General features: G+C 59.5%; 2 protein-coding genes across 17 annotated transcripts in view; both read right to left on the bottom strand.

Moving 5' to 3' along the window:
• Positions 1-2: 2 nt before the first annotated feature.
• On the bottom strand, positions 3-8,822 carry ARTN (artemin). 2 transcript variants are annotated; one of them, XM_049094086.1, is made up of 5 exons: positions 6,579-8,822; positions 6,228-6,379; positions 4,814-5,060; positions 4,388-4,526; positions 3-4,310 (listed from the first exon to the last, which is right to left on the bottom strand). In XM_049094086.1, the coding sequence occupies exons 3-5, from the start codon at positions 4,871-4,873 to the stop codon at positions 3,859-3,861; spliced, it is 651 nt and encodes a 216-aa protein (XP_048950043.1). In that variant the 5' UTR covers positions 4,874-5,060; positions 6,228-6,379; positions 6,579-8,822; the 3' UTR covers positions 3-3,858. The 2 variants fall into 2 exon arrangements, 1 of the variants encoding a protein (XP_048950043.1); XR_007402266.1 differs by lacking the exons at positions 3-4,310; positions 4,388-4,526 and having other exon boundaries at positions 4,537-5,033; positions 6,579-8,776.
• Positions 8,823-9,238: 416 nt separating this feature from the next.
• ST3GAL3 (ST3 beta-galactoside alpha-2,3-sialyltransferase 3) overlaps positions 9,239-16,984 on the bottom strand; it is a 198,136-nt gene continuing 190,390 nt past the window's right edge. For 11 of the 15 annotated variants that reach the window (XM_049094079.1, XM_049094075.1, XM_049094074.1 and 8 more), the window contains 4 exons: positions 15,720-15,866; positions 15,383-15,529; positions 14,304-14,432; positions 9,239-10,291 (listed from right to left, as the gene is read on the bottom strand). In XM_049094079.1, the coding sequence (XP_048950036.1) occupies positions 10,202-10,291; positions 14,304-14,432; positions 15,383-15,529; positions 15,720-15,866 (513 nt within the window). In that variant the 3' untranslated portion in view covers positions 9,239-10,201. The remainder of the gene's footprint in view (positions 10,292-14,303; positions 14,433-15,382; positions 15,530-15,719; positions 15,867-16,984) is intronic. The other 4 variants (XM_049094078.1, XM_049094083.1, XM_049094084.1 and 1 more) reach the window with 1 other exon arrangement.

Here is a 16,984-nt window from a genome sequence, read left to right on the forward strand (position 1 = left end):
GAGGCGCTGGGAAGCAACTTGTCTTTTATGAGTGATCAGAGTAAGAAGAGCTCACATTTAAGTGCTAGGAACAGTGCTTTGCACACCTTAGGTCCGATTCTCTGGACAACTCGGGTGGGATTTTTAGTCCCCGTTTTCAGAGGAGGAAACCGAGGTTGGGGAAGGTTCGTTCAGCTTGCCTTGTCCAGAGACACAGCTAGTGTAGCAGAGACCAGCCACAGACCTGGCTCCAGCAGACCCCAGCAGCCCCTACCCCTTAAACTTCCACTTGTCCTTTTATTAGCTCTTATTTTTAAGGTTTGTTTGTTTATTATTTTTAAAAGATTGTATTTATTTACTCATGAGAGACACGGAGAGGCAGAGATAGGCAGAGGGAGAAGCAGACTCCCTGCAGAGAGCCCGATGCGGGACTCGATCCCAGGACCCCAGGATCACTACCTGAGCCAAACAAAGACAGGCGCTCAACCGCTGAGCCACTCAGGGGCCCCTAAAGTTTATTTATTTAAGTAATCTCACGTGGGGCTCAAACTCACAACCCTGAGTCCAAGAGCCACATGCTCGCTCCTGACTGAGCCACCAGGTGCCCTGTCCTCCCTGTCCTTTTATTAACTTTTGCCAGCTATCCCAGCAGGGGAAAAAAATAATAAAAGGGAAAGGAGGACCTCTGTACCTGGATTCAGGTGGAAGAAGCTGACATTGGCAATAGCTGCTAAGGCCAAAGACGATGAGTGTAGGCTCCCCTGAGGAGGAGAAACCTAGTCTGAGCTTGAAGAATAGAGACGCTGGTGAGGTGGGGAGCTTGATTAAGTGCGGAAGCAAAATCCTGTGGGAATCTAGTTCAACAAATACCTATCTGTAGGACGTAGGATAAATTGCAGGAATGGTCTTTTCATCATGGGGGTGGGGCGCAGGGAGAGAATCCCTGGCTGTTATCAGATTCTCTAAGGACTCTACAGCCCCAAAACAGGTTAAGAACCACTGCTGTGAACAATAAAGGGGATCTCATGTGGCACAGGCTCTCCAACATCTTTTCTCTGATCCCTCAGTTTTCTACCCAGCCTCTCCTTTTCTGGAGGAGACCGCAGGGAGTCGGCCAGCGCACCGACACTCTGCCGCAGGGGTCTCGAGCCAGGGGAAATAGGGCAATCCTTGGACAAGAGAGGAGGAAAGCCGTTGGCAAGTTCAGGAAAGCACATGGAACCCCAAACCTCGATTCCTGGATGAACCAAATCTAGAGGGCAGTTGGGTGCTCCCTGAAGCTGGAAAAGCTGCCATTTCAAAGCTGCCTGTAGTTTTTCGTCTTACAAGAAAGAGGTGGTGACTTGATGGCCCTTTGGAGGAGACTGTACCTCGGTTCTGGGAAGACCACTCAAAGGGGCAATGTAGCTTTGCAAATGTGAAACGAAGACTGCAGTCAAAAATAGAGCTACCAGAACCACCTGTGACTCTCAGGAGTGGAAAGTGCTCTCCTGGTCAGGTCGTAGGCAGAGAACTATAGCTCTGGGGCTTGTTCCTTTTGGGGGGAAAGTGGCTTTATTTATTTTTTTTTAAAGAGGGATTTGGGAATGTGTTCTTGGAAAAGGTTCTGTTTCATCTAGGACTTTGTGAGATGTTGGGCACAATCTCTCTGGGGCCCAGAATGCAGTAGGAGGGACCCTTCTGGCTTAAGGACTGGCAGTCTGGGGACAGTTGAGAACCAGCACCATTGGCTTGGGGTCTGACCTGGCTCTCTTGCTGTGAGCATTGTCAGAGGTGGCCTCAGTCGGCCTCCTTGGAGGGCTTGGGGGCTAGGCTAGGCTTTCAAGTCTTTCCAGCAGGGGCTCTCTGGGCCCAATGACCCTGCTCAACAGGATGCCCCCTCCATCCTCAACCAGGGCCAGAGCCCAGGCCTCCATGAGGCATCTGCAAACTGTATGGCACTGGTGCCATTATCTTCGGGTGGGAGTGGGAGGGCAGGAGACTGAGGATCCTGAATCAGTTTGGGGGCAGAGAGAGGGACCAAAGGAGGGTTTGAAGGTGGTGTGAGCACCAGAGTTTTGGGAGCATCTAGAACTGGGGCAGTGAGCACAGAAGACTGGAAGCCCAGACTGGTTTCTCCTTGACCCAGAATGCACACAGCCCTCACTTTTGCCTGCTCCTTGCCCTGTCCTGGGTGACAGGGGCACCTGTGCCAAAGCAGGCAGGCGCTTAGACAGTTTGCAAGGAATTTTGCTTAGCAGTGGCAGATGGCTGAGGGGTCCCAGCCTCAGCCGGCTCACTCCTATGGTGCTCCCACGCACCTCGGCCGCAGCTATTGCCCTTGTGCTCACAGCCGCTAGCACAGTCTCCAGCCCAGACCTCCCTCCTCAGCTTCAGGCCAGCGACAGGCCAGCGACAGCCCCTCTAGATGCCTGGTGGTTCCCTCTGAGTCGGCATCCTTTCCAAACGCATGCCCTCATCTTCTTTCCAAAGAACATCATCATATTGGACAAATTCATAGGACCCAGGAATCAGGATTTCACAGGACATGCAGGAAAGCTCAGAGGGGTTGCATGGACTTTTGAGAGATGACTTGGGGACACTGTGAAGGCCAGGGTCAGCACTAACCCCTCCTTCCTTCCAGATGAATGTGTATACCTCTTAGCTTCTTGTCCTTTTTCATACGGTTTGTCAAATTGAATTTGTCTCTCCTGACTTAAGCTTCAGGGCAGGGATCATATCCCTTTCACTTCTGTATCTCTGGGGTCTCCCTAGTGTCTGACATATAGGTAACTAATCAGTGTTTGTTGAATGAATAAATATCCTTGTTCATCACTCAAAATTGCAGATCCCTCTTGGGGTCTCTTGGTCCTTTCCTGCCTTTCTATTGCCTTGACGCTCTCTGCTTCGTTCCTCCAGAAACCAGCCTCCCATTGCACCTTCTTCCCCAGCCCCAGCCTTTTCTGCAGCTCTTTTACCCTGGGCTGCTTCATGGAATGTGGGTAGTGAGCGCCCCCCATGCTGGATTGTCTACAAGCAGAGGAAGTGTATGCGCGTGTCAGGGTGCCCTGGAGGGTAGGACACAGATTAGTGACAGTGGGATGGGGCAAGGTGTGGTTCACTGTGTCATTACACACTGAAGCCCCCAGAAAGCCTGGGGTCTGTCCCAAGGGTAGGGTTTTCTTGTAACTCCAGGTCCCGAGCACTGGGGACTGTGCGTGCGGGTGAGAGCTGGCCTGTTGGGCCGGAGAACACACCTGTGCCACCCACTCTGCCTGTGTTCCGTGCCCCATGTCCCAGAGCTGCAGGATGGAGGTGAGCAATGGAAAATCCGGGCCAGGCCCGATTGCTGACTCAGCCTGAGGCCAGGCTCGACGGCCATCAGGGGCTCGCAGCCAGCCCCACTGCCCGGGAAAAGATCCAACACAGCATGAAAGTAAATAAATAACTTAGGAGTAATAAATAGGGGTCCAGCTCCTGCCAGTGGGTACAGGCCCGCGCGCGCAACGCAACCGCGCCGCCTCCTCCGGTCCGCGCCCCCCCCCAGGCCTGGGCAAGGCTTGGCGGCCCGGCCACTGCAGGGTTGGGGGGGGCGGCTGGCTCCGGGGCCTGGTCCGTGGGGCCTGGGCGAGGCTTGGCGGCCCAGCCACTGCAGGGTTGGGGGCGGGGGGGCGGGGGGCTGGCTCCGGGGCCTGGTCCGTGGAGCCTGGTCCGTGCCAGTCCGTGCGCAGCGGGTCCTACGGGCTCCAGAGCCGACGTGTCCGTGTCTGCGGGGCGGGCACCCTGGGGGCGCGGGTCCGTGGGCCCTCCGCCTCTCGGGGCTGCTGGCATCACTCACCCGCCGGCTCAGAGGGGGCCCCGCGGCCGAGGGTGCAGTCCGCCCGGCCCCGGGGCGAGGCCTCAGCCCAGGCAGCCGCAGGCGGTGGCCGACAGGCGGTCCACGGTCCTCCAGGTGCTGTTGACGTCCATGAAGGAGACGGCCTCGTAGCGCGTGGGGCGGCAGCACGGCTGGCTGGCGGGCCGCGAGCCCGGGGGCGGCCGCAGGGCCCCGGCGCCCAGCAGGCTGGCCAGGCTCAGGTCGTGCGCGGAGCGCGCGCGGCGGCACGAGCCGCTGCAGAAGCGGAAGCGCACCAGCTCGTCGGAGCTGTGGCCCAGGCCGAGCGCGCGCACCGGCACCAGCTGCGAGCGCAGGCGGCAGCCCCGCGCCCCCGCGCGGCCCCCCCGGCCCCCCGCCCGCGCCGCACGGCCCCCGCGGGAGGGCGCGGGCGAGGGCGCGGGCGGCGGGGGCGCGGCCCGGGGCGGGGGCGGCGGCCGCCGGGCTCTTCCGCCGCACGTGCGCGCCGCGCGGCCTCCTGCAAGGAGACGGAGTCACGCGCCGGGCCCCGCCCCCGCCCCGCCCCGCCCCGCCCCGCCCCTCGCCGTCACCTACCCGGCAGGTGGCCGGTGGGGGGCGCCGGGGCCGGAGCGGGGCCGAGGCGCGGGGCGGGACTGCGGGGCGCGGGGCCCAGGGAGGCCTCGGCGACGCTGCTGAGCAGGACCAGGGCGGCCAGGGCGGGCCACAGGGCGGGCTGCGCGGAGACAGGGTGGGAGGAAGAGGGCCCCCCGCCCGGCTCGGGTGGGGGCAGCGCGGGAAGGGATCGGAGAGAGGCTGCGCGCCTAGCTGGGTGCGGGGAGCCCCCTTAGGATGCAGGGCGGGGGAGGGCGGGCCCGCTGCCCCGGGGCGCCCAGGGGCGAGCTCACACCCGAGGACGCCGACTTCCCTCCTTCTGCGGCCTGCCCAGGCCAAGCCCTGTGCTCCCTCCCCGCTCAGACCAGTTCCCTCCATTGGGGCGGCGGTGCCGGGAGGGCCACTCACCTGCCGCCTAGGCTGCGGCCAGGGGGGCAGCACGGAAGGGCTTCCACATCCGGACTCCATCTCTGTCAGGACCAGAAGCTCCCATCAGCCGCGGCTGACCTGGTCGCCGCCCCTCCTCTCGAGGCAGCTTGGAACATTGAGAGAAGAGTTATCCTTTGGGCAGGTCATCGCTCCACTTCGGTGTCTCCAGACGAGGTCCAAGGGGCCTCCAAGGGGACAGCTGGACTCAAGCCAGGAGGAGAAGTAGCTGCATTGAGAACCTAACTATGAGTTGGTGCTTTGCACCTGTCCCTGCTTCCAGTCCTTACAGCTCCAGGCCGTGGACGGCATAATCCGCATTTTCCACCCAAGCAAATAAGACTCCGAGAAGCTCAGCGGCTGCCTGACATCACAAGGCCTCTTGCCCCAGGACCTCCCTGCTCGGCGCTGCAGGGCCGGAGCTGCCAGCAGCAGCCGGAGAAGGGGCTAGTTGGACATGTGTGGTCCCACCTACAGAGAGCTTCGTCTCCATGTCCCAGACAGGGCCTAGGGAGGATTTGGGGTTGACCTATCTGACATCAGCGACGCCCCGGCCTCAGCCTGTGTTGCCCACCCAGCGCTGCTGGCCCAGGCTCCCCCGCCAGCTCTGCCTGGGTCCAGAGCCGCCAGGGTGCTCTCGTCTCACCGCAGGTGCCCCTCAGGAGCCCGCCGCCGTCGGGGCTGAGGGGTCCTCGCACAGAGGGCCTGGGCCTGGCTCCCCAAGGCCACCAGGGGGCAGCATTGCCAAGCCTGCAGACTCAAAGGGTGGGTGGGGGGTGGGCTTTCCACTCGGCTCAAATAGACTCCGCCGTGAGCAACTCCCAGGAGGGCCAGCCTGGCCTCCACTGTAGCCAGGTCTTGGAGGGCTGGCCCAGGTCTGTCCGCCCTCCAGCTTCCTGTGCACCTGAGAGTCTGCGCCCCCCCCCCATCAGGTTCCCCCACGAGCCATCCTTCCTGAGCCCAGCCAGCCTTGCAGAGCCCCACCAACCTTTGGTGAACCCACACTGGCTGGCATTCCTCCCTCTGGGGCCCTGGAGCCCTCCCTGGCTCGTCCGCCCTTAGGTCCCAGGTGTCACCCTCCACTCCCCCCCTGCCCCCCAGGGCACGGCACACAGGACGTCTGCATACCTGTGGACCAGACCTCGCCCGGCCTCCCAGGTGTGGTCCTCCAGGGCCAGGTGTGCCTTGCTAATTGAATGAGGCCTTGAGAGGCCAGGCTAGTGGCTGTTCTCCTCGCTGGAGGGCGGGCGGGGCCGGGCAGCCTCAGTGGCCCCCTGCGCTAGGGGGAGCTCAGGAGCAGGTCTCTGGAGGGCAGGGCAGGCCCAGTCTCCCTCCTGGGAGCCTGGGGCCACTAGGTCCTCCAGTCCTCCCGCCTGCCAGCCAGCCGGATACTCACCGCGGGAGGGTCCTCCTCCGTGTTCTTCTAGGCACCTTTCCTGGGACCAGTGCTGGCCTTTCTTCCGCAGCTGAACAGGCTCATGCCCAGGGCTGTGCACCTGGGAGCGCGTCTCTTAGCCAAGAGCGTGGCCTTGGCAGCCGGTGTGCGCCCTGTAGCGGCCGCGGGAGCCTCACATTACAGCAGGCAAGCGCAGTCCGGCCAGCGACAGGGGGACTGAGGGCTGGGAGGGGCGGAGAGCCGTGCCTCCGGCCCAGGAGAGGGAGGATGCGAGGGGGAGCAGAGGGGGGCTATCCGGCCCGCGCCCCCCGCCCCGCGGCTGGGACGGGGTGGGCCAACAGGTTGGCTTACCGCAGTGCAGGGCTCTGGGTCCGGGACACAGTAGGGCTGGCGCCCGAGGGACCTGCTGCTGGCGGAGCCCGTGGGCCGTGTCTGGGGGCCGGGCCCAACTCCATCCCTCGGCAGCCTCCTGCCCGCCGCCATCCGGTGTCAAATTCCAGCCCCGGCGTCACCGGATCCCGGGGTGGGGCCCGCAGCGCCCCCGCCCAACCCCACCTTTCAGGGCTCACCTGGCCGCTCCACCTGCTGGGATCCGGTCTCCCCCCCACCCCACCCCCAATCCCCGGGCTATGCTAGGTGCCCCGAGCGGGGCAGGGAGGTGGGGGGAGGAACGCGGGGAAGGGACCCTGGGACGCAGGGTGAAGCCGGCGCGGCGGAGAGACACGGGAACTGGGCGTTCAGAGTTTGTAGACACGCGAAGTAGGGAGCTGGGAGGCTGGGCTGAGGGTGGGCGGGGAGGGGACGGGCAGGTCCCTGCCTCGGCCGGGGGATGGGGGCGCCGAGATCGGCGTGGTGTCCGGGGTCCCGCACCCGCAGGGTCTGGCCCACCGCTAGCTCTTCTCCGCAGACGTGGGGAAGGTGTCCGGGCGCCGGGGTGCTGCGCTGGCCTCCGGGAGCCCGACCCTGCTCCAGCCGCGCCTGGGGCTTGGGGACACACCCTGGCAAACCCCGTGCTCCGGCCTCGCCGGGCCGGCGGCCGAAGGGAGGGTCACAGAGGAGAGACTCCTAGGTAGGAGCTGGAGGCTAGTATTTCAGGTGCCTAATGACGGCAATTTGGCAGGTGGGGTGGAGGTGGCGTGAGTAACACGGATAGAAGTAAGGAAAGGCCAGGTGCCGCGCATCATGCTAGGGGGTCTGGACTTTATATCAGTGGCCCTGGGGACCACCGAGGGGTGTCAGGCAAAATGTTGTGACCGGACACGCATTGCAGTGACTGGCTGCGGCCGGCTGGATGGTCTGGGGAGACCGAAGCAGGCTGCGGGGAGAGGGGAGTCTGAGTTAGAGACGCGGGGTGAGCAGGGGGCTGCAAGGCTCTTCAGACCACACCTGCTGGAAAACTCAGTTGGTGCCTGATTAGATGGGGTGAAGTGACCAGGTGGAGGGGGTGCCCGCTGGCAGCTGGGGCTCCCTCCAGGAGGACAAGCTGGAGACGGGAGCTCAGGGTTGGACGGGTGGAGTTGGAGGGACCTGCGGATCACCCCCGGGGCAATATCCATGAAGTGTCTGAAGCTGTGGCCCCGAGCAAAGTGGAGAGCTGGGCTGAAGATGGCAATTTGGGAACTGTCGACCGACCGACAACTGGAAGCCGTGGGTGGGGCCCAAAGTGCTCAGGGGACGTGTGTGGACCAGCTTTACCTTGCCAATGCATCGGAATCACCCGTGGACCTTTAAAAACCACCCACATCTGGGCTCCACCCCAGACCTGAATCAGAATCTTGGGGTAGGCATGTGCAGTCTTTCCAGCCTGCACCGGTTTATCCTGGTGGATGGCGGCGGCGGGAACCACAGCTTCGTGAGAGCAGCTTCCATGCAGTACAAGCCAGGCCTCAGAGCAATGTGGGGCCGGGGGGTGGCAAGGGGGGCTGTCCGCAGGCTTGACAGGCCCCCTGTGGGACAGGGGACCAAGCAGTGAGTACCTCCTCACTTTGCTGCCTCCTGCAACCTGGGGCTTGCGAAGCCCCGCTGCCTCCTGCAGGCATGCAGCCTGCGCCCCGTGACTCCAGGGGACGCCATTCCCGTAGAATAGGATGTGCGTTGGGAGTTGGAGTCGTGCCCTGTTTCCAGCAACATCCCAAGAGAGCCCTGGGTGTGCCCGTCCCTCAGGGCCTTGCTTTCTTTCCAAACTTCAGCGGACACTTCTGCCTGAGGACAAAGCACAGCAGTGCAGGGGCACTGGGAGGCTGGTGGTCCTTGGGATGGCAAGGACTCTAGGATTGGGGCGGCCGCCTCACTCTGCCCCAGTGGCAGCTCTGGCAGGAAGCTCACTCGCTGGCCTCAGGTGCACGTGGGTGTTGGCCCCAATCTCAGGCCCCGGGCATACCGGGAGGGTAGAGATCAGATTCTAGGGCTCTCCAGGGATGGGGTCCAGGATGTCCTTTCTCGGGCTCACCTGACGGTGCCTAGAGCTGGGCTGTACCTTCCTGTCCTGTGTAGGTTAAGGGGAGCTGAGGGAAGAGGGAGAGGGTATGCCTTTGTGCTCTGGGAGTGGGGGTGGGGCACATTCTCCAGAGTTCGGCCTGGCCAGGAGCAAGTTTGGCCTGTGAGCCTGTTTTGGGGGGAGGGGGGGGCTCAGCATATAGCTTTCCTGTGCTTGCAGGAATCTCTGCATGCCGAGCTGGGGCTCTAGGGACCCTGGGGGCGCTGTCCTAAGGCTGTGGACTTCAGCCCCCGCCGTGTGGCTCCTTTAGGGTAGGACAGACTACCCTATGACTACCCCTGCCCTCATACTTCTGGTCTGCCTCTTAAGGCAAAGAGGGTGCGGCCCGTGTGGGATGGGAGAGGCTTCTGAAGGCCCCCAGGTGGCCCCCAAGCTACCCAGGTCCTGCAGTTGACAGAAGAGACAGGGACCCGGGAGTCTGTGGGCTAGAGAGATGGCCCTTGGGTTTAAGGTAGTAGCTGAGGCCCCAGGCTCCTGCTTCTTCCAGGAAAGTCAGAGAAAGCAAGAGGCCAGATTCAGGGAAGAGCTTTATTGCTTCCAGGATGGCTGCCACAGCCTGCGTGAGGTCCTTGAGCCTCGCTTCCCTCTGGTCCAGGCTAAAGGCAGAGCCCAAGGACCTGACGGCCTCATTGCTGAAATCCAGAACAGCTGCCAAGTTGGTCAGTTCAGGCTGGGGCACTGTCCTATGGATCAGCGGCTGCTGGGGAGGGGGGGCGTTCCCACCGCCTAGGCCGGGCCTCACCTCCCGAGCTTTGAAGTCCTCTCTGCTTAACCCAGGGTCTGTCTTGTTGGCTTAAGTGATGGCTCCAGGGTTTCCCTGTGCAGTAGTTAGGGGCTGGTGAATGGGAATACCCCATCTTCTCCTCAAGAAAGGCCAGTATCATGAGCTGGAGGGCGCTGGCGGGAGGCCCTGCCCACCTCCCTGTAGCCCCGAGCGGGGCACAGGCGAGTCACGGCACCCCCATTCTACAGGGAGCCCGCTGGTACCACTACCCGGTGGGCCACCTACCGGGCCTCTTTCTGAACGGCAAGTGGACCAAACTTGACATCTCCAACCTTATTTAAAAATAAATTATCCCTACCCTCCCCCCTACCCAAATTCACAAAATGATAATACACCAAACACTGATTGGAGAAATGATTCCAGCAGCAGCCCTGCGGCCTGATGTCCACTTCCTGCATGCTGGGCCTGCTGGGCACGGCCGGTGGCCTCCTGGCCCTCTGGCTTCAAGGACCCAGGCTGAGAATGAGCCTAAGTGCTGGTCTCTGAGGCTGGCCTCTGGGTGGACACAGCTCTGGCTGCCCTGCCAAGGCCTCGCCAGCCCTGGGGCCCCTTGGCACTGTCCTTCTCTGGGTCTGAAGACTCCTGCGCCTTTCAGGCAGAGCCAGACCGAGGCCAATGAAGTGGACAGGTGGCAGTGGCTGCGGCTTCCTCTTGGCGGTGCCAGGACCTCCGTGGCCATGTGCTGGGCCCACCTCAGATGCCGCTGGTTAGGTCGGTGATGACGCGCGCCTTCACCAGCTTGCGCAGAAACTCTTTCTCTCGCTGGATATTGTGTGTCCAGGACTGAAAGGAAAGGCACGGGGAAGTGATAAGTGGAGCTTGGCACTCTCTTCTGACCACCACTCTCCCAGCGCCCTGTGACTGTGGGAAATCTGCTCTCCGAGTCCCAGGGCTCCTCCTCCTCCCTTCCCAGAACCTCTTTCCACCCCCTCTACGAGAACTACGCCTCTTTCCTTCTGAGTCTTAGGAGATATAAGACCTTCTGGCCTTGTTCCCACAGACTTGGCCTCGTCGCAGTACGTCCAGGGCACCTGGGTCCTAGGCACCTTGAGGATAGGCAATGTGAGTCAGGGAGATGTGGCCCAGGCCTGGGGGGTGGGCCCTGCCGGAAGGAGAACCGTGTGGGGTGGCTGAGTCATCCTCAGGCCTGATGCAATGCAATCTCCAGGCTGATGAAATCCTGCCTCTCAGATCAGAGGAGCCAGGGGGCCTGAGGACAAGAGGCTCACCTTTCTGCTAATTTGGAAATCACAGGGAACGTGCCGCCTTCTGGGGCTTTCCTGGGTGAACACTGCACCCAGGCTCGGGCTCTCCTGGTCCCCCGTACTCAGACCAGGAGGCTCTGGTGGCTAAGTCTCTCAGAATGAAAAAAGACTGGTGGCCTGACTCAGGGAAAGCTGACAGCCTCTTGGAGGTCTGTCTGCACCCGTGTGCTCCGCTCTACGTCAGCACTGAGCCTCACCGCCTTGTTCATGGGCACTGCTGACCTGCTCGGGACCGACGGCTCTGTCCTGGCCCTATTCTCATCCAGTCACCTTTCTCCAACCTGAGGCCAGAGATCTTTTCAATCTGAAACTCAGGCAAAATTCCCTATATCCTCTGAATATCCCCTTCAGTATCTCGGGCTGGCCACGAACCCGGCTGCCCCAAGGACAGTGTCCTCCCGACACCTCTCCAATGTGACTGTTTCTTCTCTCCCGCTCCATGCTCCATGGCACCTGGAAGGTCTACAGGGTCTTCCTCTCTCAATTGCTGCATCCACACCACTGTCTCTCCAAACTCCCCGAAACCTCTGGCCCCCCCTTGAGGCTCCTGTCATGACCTTCTGCTGTCTGTGAACTGCTGCAGACCCCCAGCGCGATCTGCCCTCCTCCCTTGAGGAGTCAATCATCCAGCACACTGTCTCTCCTTGAAGGAGGGGCCTGGTTGGCACACAGTAGGTGCTCAATAAAGATGTGCCGATGGAGATTAGATTTGTGGGTCAGAACACAGAGGCTTGGAGGACTGGCAGGGCCAGCATCTGAACAAGTGTGTAAACTTGTACTGCTCTTTCCTGCTTGCCCTTTGTCACCCCCAGGAAGAAGCAGTCAGCCTGATGGGTTAGTTTCAAGAACACCCACTGGGAGTCACTGATGGCTAAAAGCTTGGTGGAAGACTGGACTTTTTTTTTTTAAAGCTTATTTATTTTTTTACTAATCTCTACACCTATCACGAGGTTCACACTCATGAACCTGATACCAAGAGTTGCATGCTCTTCCGATTGGGCCAGCCAGGCACCCCAAAACTGGAATTTTTTATGATATTAAGGAATTATTAATTTAAAAAATTTTTTAGGTGTGATAATGGTATCATGATGGTTTTTTGGAAGTTCCTATCTTTTGGAGAAAGTTACCAAAATATTTATGCCTGGAATGATATGGTATCTGAGACTTGTTTCCAAATAACCAGTGGGGAGGGGTGCATGACGGGAAGAACAGATGAACACCGGGCAGGTGCTGATACTTGAGGGAGTGAGTGACAGGTGCATGAGAGTTCATTATATTATTTTCTACATTTATGAATAGGTTTGACAGTGTCCATGATAAAATAGTAAACAAAAAGGTCGGCCCTGGGCTGTAGCTCTCGGGGGCCAGGCAATGCCTCCTCATTCCCCCTCCCGTGCAGATGGCGCAGGAGCTTACAAGCGGGCTACACTATGCTGTCTATACTGTCTCCAGGCAGTCCTGGGTTCCCGGGCTCAGCAGGACCCCTGATTCTGGACGTAGCTGTCCTTCTGACACCTCTTTTTCCATCTTTATCTCTGGCTCCCCATCCTTGGTCCAGTCATTAACCACCGGTGCTGCCCTGACCGCCTGCACTTTGTACTCTGGGCTCCCTGGGCGATGCCCTCCAGGCCGGCCGCCTATCTGAACAGGCAGCTGGGCTCGCAGCGCACTAATGGACATTTCCAGCCTGAGTTTCCCTGCTGAGTGGCACATTCCTGTGTGAGCCCCCTTCGGCCTTGAGGGAGCTGCTGCTCCGTCCCTCTCCTCATCCTCCTTCCCCCTCCCGGGGAGCACGTCCTATGCACCACGCCCACCTCTCTGCACAGCCTCTACCCACTGCTCAGCTAGCAGTCTAGCTCCTAGCCACTGGCCATTTCCCACTACTCCTCTTACTGGACTCCTGGATGGCACCTGGCATGGTGGACAGCGCATGAACGCCCTTGGTCTCTGCAACCCTGCACCTTCGGAACTCTTCCCTACTTTGGCTCTGTCTCCTCTCTAAACTCCCTTGAAATCCCTTGTACATCCCCCAGCCTGTGACCCTTGCTCTGCTTGTCTCCACAGCCCGCCCACTTCTGCTGGGTCTGGAGAATGGACCCGTGGGCCGAGTGCAGGGGAAGTGGTGCTGGGGCCAGGGTGCTGCATGGTTCAGTTGCTTCCTGGAGACACTCAAGGAAGAGATGCAGCAGGGATCCTAAACCCAGGCATTTCCAGGGAGTCCTCATCTAGGATATTGGGAGGTAACAGTGATGAGCACGGATAAAACATTAGTAATAATGGCTAACATTTATGAGTGCTTACTACGTGCCAGGCCTTTCTTTTTTCATACATCATTGTGTCTAATCTTCCCCAAACCTAGGTGGTAGGTGCTGTCATTACCCTTTTACTGGTAAGGAAAGAAAGGTACAGAGCCAGGTTCTAAACCCAGGCTGTTTGATCTCCTGGTGTGAAGTCCCCAGCACCCTGCATGGAGGGGGTGCAGCAGATGCCAGAAGCCTCAAGCCAGCCAGTGTCAGAGGATAATTGGGGGGGGGGGGGCGGGCAGCCTGGCCTGAAAACTGAGATCTTTCTTTGGCATAAGGAAGGGAATGGGCTCCACCAGAGGGCTTCAGGGAAGGTGCTGTCCTCCCTCGTTCCTATATCGAGGCAAGCCCGGGCCCTGCTGATTTAAAATTCTGTTTCTCTCTGTCTTCTCATCAACACTGAGCAGTTCCTGGTCAGGAGTCTTCATCTCTTGCCTAGACTGCCGTGATGCCCTTCCAGCTAGTTTGACCTCTGCCTTGTGCCACTCTATTTGATGCTGCAGCCACAGTGACCTGCTACATGCTGATCTACAGCCTAAAACCCCTCCGTGGCTCCTCCTGGCCTTCAGAGTCAAGTCCAAACTCTTCACCATGGCACAGAAAGCCCTGGGTGAGCTGGCTACAGCTTCTCACCCTCTGCCTGAAACTCTGACACAAAGTTTACACAAAAAGAGTTTGTAAGAGACCAAAGATACAAGGAACCAGAAGCCAGGAGACAGGTAAGAGCTGTGCTAGTGGTTCAGAGGGGGTGGCGGCAAGGGGCAAAAGAGCAAGAAGATACAGGAGAAGAGACACAGATGGAAAGACCACTGGGCTCCTGGCAACAAGGAGGCAGGGCCTGGAACCACTGCCGAGGAGGATGGCATCAGACAGTTCTGGAGCTGACCTAGACCCGGGATGGGCGCTCTGCTCCTGAACCCCGCTCCAGGCAACAGGAAGGCTGCTTCTGGTTTCCCAAGGCTCTCTTAAATTCCTGCAGTAACTTCCCATCACTTGAGATGTCCTGAGTGAACCAACAAGTGTGAGACCATACAGATGGTCACTCAAGCTACAGGTGGGGACGCCAATCTCCTGGAGGATGTGGAGAGTGAGAAGAGAAGGTGGTCCAGGACAGAGCCCTAGCGAACGCAGACCTTTGGGGGGTGGACTGAAATCAAGGACGCCGAGAAAGAGAAGGAGAGAGACTGGCGAGTGAAGTAAGAGGAACACCAGAGACTACAGGCTCACCAGTCTGAGCAGGAAAAGTTTCAAAGAGGAAGGAGTGGTCAACAGAAAAAGCATTTCTGGGAGGTCAGGAAAGATGAGGCTTCCATGTGTCCACTGGATTTGGCAGCCTTGAGCTGAGTCGCTGGTGACCTTAGTGGGAGACATGGCAGGTTAACGGGGCAGCCAGGGAGGGAGGAGGGCAGACGGGGTGAGTCCTTCCTGCAGGGAGGGTCAGGGAGCTTTCAGGGAGTACAGGGCTCTGGGTTGGAGAAGCATGTGTGAAAGGGTGATGAGCAGGAAGGAGGGCTGGCTGAGATGGGAACCCCTATATTTACAGAACTAGGAATCTGCACAGATGGGAGGCGTCCTCAACATCCTGTCCACCCCATCCCCTCATGTGGGAGCAGAGAAGCTGCTCAAAGCGCCGGCCCACGATGTGCTGGTCCCAGGCTGGCGTCAGTGGAAGGCTGACAGTGGAAGTGGAGGGAGTTGTAAAAGGGGCTCCCACAGCTCTGGATGTGAAGGCAGAGATGCTGTCAGAAGCAGCTGATGCCAGCCCAGAGAGCCTCAACGCTGCTGAACATGAGGGCAGCTGGATGTATGGATCACCCGGGAAGCAATTCTGGGTGATAAAGAGCTTCAGCTCTTCAGTGCTCCCCTTCACAGGGGAGGGAAGAACAGGTACAGGGACTGTCCCTGCGCTGACAGGCAACGTCTCTGGGTGGTTTGAGGGGGCATGGAAGTCTTCTGAGGGAAGACAGGACTTGCAATAGAAAAGATGGCCCTGAGCTGGAACCAGGATTAGTGTATGACATTTGGGAATAGCGAGGATGAGGCAGGTGCAGGACCAGGGCAGGGAGAAGGCCAGGGAGGCAAAGTTTGGGGACCAGGGATGGGAAGGGGGCACAGAATACCTGGTGATCAGACCCAAAGGCAGGGAGGGACCTCCAGTGACCCAACCTAGCTAAGGGCAGGGCGAGCCTTCTTGCCAGCTCCAGGCAGCCAGACTAGCCACTGGCTCACCCCTTTCTGTTCGTTTGTGCTGCGTGCACTCCTCCCCCAGCCCCTCCCAGGGACTGCCCCCCCGCCCAGCCCGGCACCTCTTTGATGGCTGCCATGCGCACGGTCTCATAGTAGTGCAGGGGCGCGTTGGGTGTGCTCATGTCGTAGCCAAAGCCTGCGACTGCCACCTCATCACAGCCGTGTAGCGCCATGGTCACTGCCACACTGCCAAGGGTCGGGATGTTCTGGAGGGGATGGACGTGCAGAATTCAGCTGGAGCACCGAGTTGGGCTGAGAGCCTTAGCCACACTCCTCAGAGTTGAGCTCCATGCCCGAAGACTAGGCCCCCTGCCCCTCACCCTGCTGCCCGGTTTCCCCTCCCAGGGCATCTCTAAACCGGCTCCCCCTGCCCTCCCCAGGGCCCCGTCCCCTCACCCCGCGGCCCATGAGGCCGTTGTTGAAGGGCAGTCCGATGAGGGTGAAGGCGGCCTCCTGGATGAAGTACGGGTTGAGGATGCGAATCTCAGGGGGCTCCTTGGGCACTCGTGTGGCCACGGATTTCCAGAAGCCATCTGATGCACTCTGCGGACGTAGCATAAAGGGGCATGAGCTGGGCACACAGCTCGTGATGGGACTGCGTGCATGGCAGGGCCCCCGGTATGTGCAAGCTAATAAGAAACAAGGAGGGGGCCCGTGGTAGAGGGATGAGCTGGTGTGTGTTGGGGTGGGGTGGGGAGGGGCTGGGGATGTAGGATGCAGGACAGAGGGACAAGAGTACGTGGCAGGGCCACAGTGTGCAATGGAGGACACGGGGTGAACTGCCCACAAAGGTCAGGGGCACACCGTGTGGGGCCTCGAGGTGTGCTGCTCTGGTCTGAGGGGGTGCTTGGGTCAGCAGGAAGACCCGGCCGCCCAGCTGTCCCCTCCCGTTGGCAGCTAACGGAGGGGCCTGCGAGGAGCCTGCCCTCTCTCTATCTGCTCTGCTGGGCTCGCCTCCTGTCCCTTCTGCTGTCTCTCCTTGCTTTCCAGTCAACTGTTCTAAAGTGAACCTGAAAAATAAGGATAGAACGTGAGCTAGTAAGGCACAACAGACCACGGTAAGCCACTGATCAGCAGTGGGGGACTTTAGACAACGGACAAGCTCTCAGAGCTCCAGTTTCTGTAACTGCAAAGTGGAGATCTCAGGGAGCTCGGGCCCATACGGAAAAGGCATCAGCTCTGAAACCTGCCATCCCAGCATCCATTCCAGGGCCACAACATCCTCTCCCAGTTCTCTCCCTCCCTCCAGTTCCCACCCCTATGTGTCTGTTCAGCACATGAGCCCTTCCTCGTCTAGTCCCTGAAGCAGGTCACTCTAGGGACCTCTCAGGAGCTCTTTACCCCTTGCCCTGCTATGGCCCCAGGCTAGGGAACCCCTGGACTTGGGCTCAACCCAATCAGCCACTTTTTCTACCCTTATAACTGGGTTCTGAGTACTGCTGGAGGGAAAATCTAACCACCCCTGCAGACTGGTGGCATTACCAAGCCATGGACTCCAACCTGGTATTTCAGGGCGTTTGTTATTTGCCCAGGAAAGCTAAGAAAAATCAACTAAACTTAGAATGGATAGAATAATTTCATAGTGGGATCTGTACTCCAACAGGAAACAGTCACTAGAAATAATACAGATCCCAATTGCAATCCTAACAAAAATATCAAAT

This window comes from Canis lupus, chromosome 15 (assembly GCF_003254725.2).
Source record: "Canis lupus dingo isolate Sandy chromosome 15, ASM325472v2, whole genome shotgun sequence".
Classification (NCBI taxonomy): domain Eukaryota; kingdom Metazoa; phylum Chordata; class Mammalia; order Carnivora; family Canidae; genus Canis; species Canis lupus.

What these genes read in the sequence shown, in the direction of transcription:
- ARTN (XM_049094086.1), bottom strand. Translation starts at nt 4,873, where the DNA reads ATGGAGTCCGGATGTGGAAGCCCTTCCGTGCTGCCCCCCTGGCCGCAG. An exon ending in GGCCGCAGCCTAGGCGGCAG is followed by an intron (nt 4,527 to 4,813) that starts GTGAGTGGCCCT and finishes GTCTCCGCGCAG; the next exon opens with CCCGCCCTGTGGCCCGCCCT. An exon ending in CCCCACCGGCCACCTGCCGG is followed by an intron (nt 4,311 to 4,387) that starts GTAGGTGACGGC and finishes GTCTCCTTGCAG; the next exon opens with GAGGCCGCGCGGCGCGCACG.